General features: G+C 43.4%; 1 protein-coding gene across 6 annotated transcripts in view; it reads right to left on the bottom strand.

Moving 5' to 3' along the window:
* The window catches only part of ARHGEF9 (Cdc42 guanine nucleotide exchange factor 9), a 422,470-nt gene that overhangs the window by 25,491 nt on the left and 392,249 nt on the right, over positions 1–4,730 (bottom strand). For 5 of the 6 annotated variants that reach the window (XM_019521482.1, XM_019521480.1, XM_019521485.1 and 2 more), the window contains one exon: positions 466–625. In XM_019521482.1, the coding sequence (XP_019377027.1) occupies positions 466–625 (160 nt within the window). Of the gene's footprint in view, positions 1–13; positions 626–4,730 lie in introns of those variants that run through there. The other variant, XM_019521484.1, reaches the window with a different exon arrangement.

Genomic DNA, 4,730 nt, shown 5'->3' with positions numbered 1-4,730 from the left:
GGGTGGGGAAAAGGCATAAATAAAATAACATAAAATATACATCAATGTAGCCTGTGAAGAACTTCAGAGATGGACTCACAATGAACAAGAAATCGTTCTGGAGAGACAAAGACAATCCTGAATGACAATGGAGGGAAAAATACAGAAATGAAGTGAAAAAATGATGCGTTGTTTGACCAATGGAATAAAACAAAATAGGTCACATGATTAGACGTCATTGGTGCTTCCTAGAATCTAGTAGCAGATTGTTTCCCAAAAACAACAAAAAAAGTTTTTGGTCCTTCTATATATATATGTATATATATATATGTATATATATATATAATTTTTAGTTGCAACAGTGCTTCTCCGAAAAAAGGTCCATCTATAAATATAATTTTATTTCTTTTTATTTTTAAATTTTTAAAATTTTTATTTTAAAATTCTCCATCTCACTCTACGTATTATTTTTTGAATGGCGTTAACCTGCTGAAGTTTTGCCAGAATGGTGACTGACTGCGTTTGGGTTCGGTGAACTCGAAGACCTGGGACTGGGATATGCCATCTGTCACCATGTATTGTCCCTGATTTAATGGATCCTGGGGTGGCGGGTAGGCTGGAGGAACCGACCTGGAGTAGCTGACACCTGTATCGACGGTTGGGGGGAAAAGAAAGAGGTCAGTCAGAGTGCGGCTGGGTCAAAAGTCTTACTCATGCTATATATTTTTATATCTCTAAAAACCAAGGCCCCAAACAATGGGGACATATACAAGAAAAAGCAGTTTTAGGGAAGAAAACAGCAACTGTCCAAAACTCTCACCTCAAATGCCACCTAAACCAGACACCTAGTTGGAGATCTGAAAAGGGTCAATTACTTTGGCTTTCCTTATGGACAAGTTCTATGCTATGAAATTGGGATGAAACATAAAAATGGGAAGGATCTCTTGTGTTAGAGTCCATAAACACATTTATAAGTTTATCAAGCTCCTTCTTATTACTCGTTAGGTTTTTTCCCCCCACTATTCCTATTGCAGGGCTGTTCCAGAACCTCCTTCCCTTGATGGTTAGAAAACAAGGGCAAAAAGCTCCACAGAACCATTAAATAGGGTTTTCTAGAAATGGGCAAATAGAACTGAATAGCAGTAGAGATGCTGCACTGCAGGGAACTGTATGTTTTCTACTGAAGTCCATTTGCTGGTTTAAAAAGCCCATAGACAGGAGGTTGTTGCTTTCTTTGGTACAGTCTGTAGGACTTTTCCAGAAGGTTTGCCTTAAATTTAACAGCCTGATTTAATCTTGATATGGAAGGGATATAATGCCACTGATGGGCTCTTTCTGCTCAACCCAAACCTGGGAATAGTGGGTATCTCACAAGGCAGAATGTTCTTGTTAAATTCCAGTGCAAAGTGTTTCAAAGAAGGAATACTCTTGTGACTGGGGTATGGGAGTGATAGGGTCTATTAATGGTGCTGTGCATGTAACACGCTGTATCGCTGTGATGTAACATGGAGTGAACCAGGATCATTGTGAATCAGATAGCCCCTCCTTGGCGTGCAGCAGGGGTTGTGAGGGGTACTGTCTTTAAGACACCTTCACTGAATGCAAAGAAGGTGCTCTGTGGAGTTGGAACCTAGATTCACGGTCATGAGGAGGTGAAGAAGGGGTGCCCTGAGTTGCTGAGGTTGGAACTGAAGAGATGTGCATCACTACTATATTAAAGAGTATCAGGCAAAGGTAGTATAGCTTTTTGCTGTATTTCCCTTCCTGTGATGCCATCCACAAAGCATAGCCCCTCTTTAAGGACACAGAACCCCCATAAGCAAGAAAGTATAGGCTGGAGGGCTTTCAAGTAGGTGCAGTGAGGTCTTCTTCCTTCTGTGGATCCCTTCAGCTGGATGCAGAACTCGCTATTCAGTTGTGGGTAGGGCAGGCACCTCCCCCCTGAATAAAGATGGCCAAGACCTGCAAAGGGAAGAAACCTCATGGAGATGTCCACCCTTGGTTTTTCACTGAAGAAGGGCATGATCCAGCCCATGCAGTTCAGTGTGTGGGATAATGGTCTTCTGCAGGAGTCCTACACCTTCCCAGTAGGTTCTTAGATACTTAAGCAGACTTGTTTCACAAATTTCCAAAGTTGCTGTTAGTACCCACCCCAAAGGCACAAATCTGGGCAAGATGTCTGCACAGTAGAATGCCAGTTCTGTGGGGCCTTTATTACAGAGATGGGCTGAACTCTAAAGGTTTTGGCATCAGGGTTTGTTAAAGACCACAGGCCAGATCCCCTTCTCCAATTAGATTGCTCAGGCAGCTCAAAGCTGTCCTAACCTAGCATCTGATTATTCTTGTTGCATCTACTTGGTGCAACCTGGAACCTGGAAGGTCAGCTCTTTACAAACTCTTGTTGGCTTGTTTGATGTAGTGGGCCAAAATGGGACATAACTTGCCTTGTGCAACTCAATGCCAGAAGACGTTGCTGAACCTGACAATTGAACCAGGTTCAAAAGGACTAGACAAATCCCTGCAGGATGTGTCCATCAGTGGGTATTAGATATTATAGTTCTGGGTGCAAGCTCCAAATTAGGACTACTCAGGCCTCTACAGGCTTGAGGCTTTAAGGGAAGAGGAGCAGCAGGCAGATCAGTCTTAATATGTCCTGCATAATATATGATCTTCCCTTTAGCATCTATTTGGTGTTACTGTTAGATACTGGATGCTGAGTTAGCTGGACTTGTGGTCTGGCCCACTATGGCATCTCGTATGTTTTATACCCATGTTTTTATGACAGGGAAAGGATGGTGGCCACATCATGTTGCGTTCAAAGGGCCATGACAGTTTGCTAAGCTAGAGAAGAAGCCTTGAGATTGCTCTAATTTAAATGAAGCACTTGGGGGTCAAACAGGCTTCTGTTGTGAGTTTTAGCTGGGAATGCCACAGCTTTTCTTGACTGGTATCTGGGTGTTCCTGGCCAAAGTGAACTATCAGAAATGGGTGGGGGAGGAAACTCCACTTATTTTCAGAACCTCAAAAAAAGAACAGTTCTCCAAATGAACAAGGAACTGATATATTTGTAGCTGAACCAACTGCTTTGCTCCCTCACGAGAACCTCAAGCAGTTGTGCAAGATTCTCTCTCTAGGGATTTTTTTTAACATGCAAAACCATAACTCCCCTGCAATTCATCTGAACAAATGAGCAAAGCTCTTTTCCAACAGAGAAGGCTGTAATCTCTCACTGCCTTAGCGAACAGAATTCAAAATGCAAAGTTGGGGAGGAGGGAGAGGAGGGGAATTGATAGATAAGAAAAGATTTCCAGGCACAGCTGTTGTGCTGCTTTTCCCAGGCACAGGGAACCAGTTATACACCATGATCAGAACTGGAGCTCCTTCTGCTGGTTCATGCATAATTCTGCACCACACACAGGTTGCAGCTGCAGAGAGACTGTTCAGTATGACTGGAATTGGGGAGGATTCTGTACGGCATGAGCAAAAGGAAAGCTTAGGACACAAACAATGGGTAGAGAAAGATGCACTGTCAGTTGAAACAGAGCAGTACTTCAGCATCCAGCAATGTCAGTTCAAATCATTTGGATCTCTCAGAGCAGAAACAAATTTAAAGGGATTTAAACCCATTTCTACTTTTCTTCCCACCTTCTACAGAAAGAAGCAACTCCCTGGCACTGGAAGAATTAGGAGAGAGCAGTAACTATCCAATGTCCCTCTGTGCTTATTCCAGTCTCACCTCATGCCTTGATAAGTAGCTGTTTCATGTTTCTTATCCCTGTACTTCCATCTAGATACTGTGCTGTCCATTAGCTAGCTTTAAAAGATGAGTGGTGAAATATAAGTGCCTTCTATTTCTCTAGGGGCTGAAACTGTGACAGTGCTGGGGAGTGGAGAAGATGCTAGGTTAGGAGCCCTCAATTATTATTGGTCTTGGGGTTAACTGAGGGAACACACTTCCTAGGAGGCACACAGCCTCACAAGTTTACCTTCCTACATGCACAGTGCGTTTCTGTGGGGCGCTAGGGAGTGTGCCCCATTAAAGTATGAATCTCTATGTGGTTACACACCCAGAGAATATGGCATAATTCAGTTAAAGGGAGAATTAGGTGCAGTTGTGGGTGACCTTTGGCCTTTTATGAGCACATTTTCACAGCGGCTCTCAAAACATGACACAATTTTTCATTTATTTGCTCTCATGTTTTGAGTGGTCAAAATCTGGCTCTCAAACTGCCCAAAAGCAAGCTGTGATTTGCTGAGAAATGAATTGCATGTTTGCCACTGTCCAACAAAAAACTTCTGTTCTGTTGCCAGTTACTGAACTGTTTTGTTTTTTCCCCCAATATTTTAGTCACAAAACTAGCACAGGTCTTGTTTCTGCTCTCAGGTATGGTAGACATTACTTTCATAGATACAGATGCAAGTAACAAGTCATGAGCAAAAGTCTTTATCTGCCTGTGGCAGAAAGCCACCTTGGTTTCTCCCCAAAAATCTCTGCCCTGTGACACTGTGATTTAAATCTCTGTGCTGTGACCATTCAATTAGGATGGGCCCAGCACACAGGGGACCACACCCTCAGCCTGGCTCTTTAGGGAACTGGAGCTGGCTGCATTCCTGAGGGAGGGGGGAACCTGCTCCCTCTGCTTACGTGACTTGCATCACTTACCTGGGTAAGGGGTTTCTACCTGGGGAGCTGGAATCTGCCCGGTAACAGGTGATGCATTTCAGATTGGTTGGCTGACAGCCAACTGGGG

The sequence above is a fragment of the Gavialis gangeticus genome, unplaced genomic scaffold (assembly GCF_001723915.1).
Source record: "Gavialis gangeticus isolate Ggan-Ray unplaced genomic scaffold, GavGan_comp1, whole genome shotgun sequence".
Lineage (NCBI taxonomy): Eukaryota > Metazoa > Chordata > Crocodylia > Gavialidae > Gavialis > Gavialis gangeticus.
Note: the sequence above shows the minus strand (reverse complement) of the source record. Positions and strands in the feature narration are given on the sequence as shown.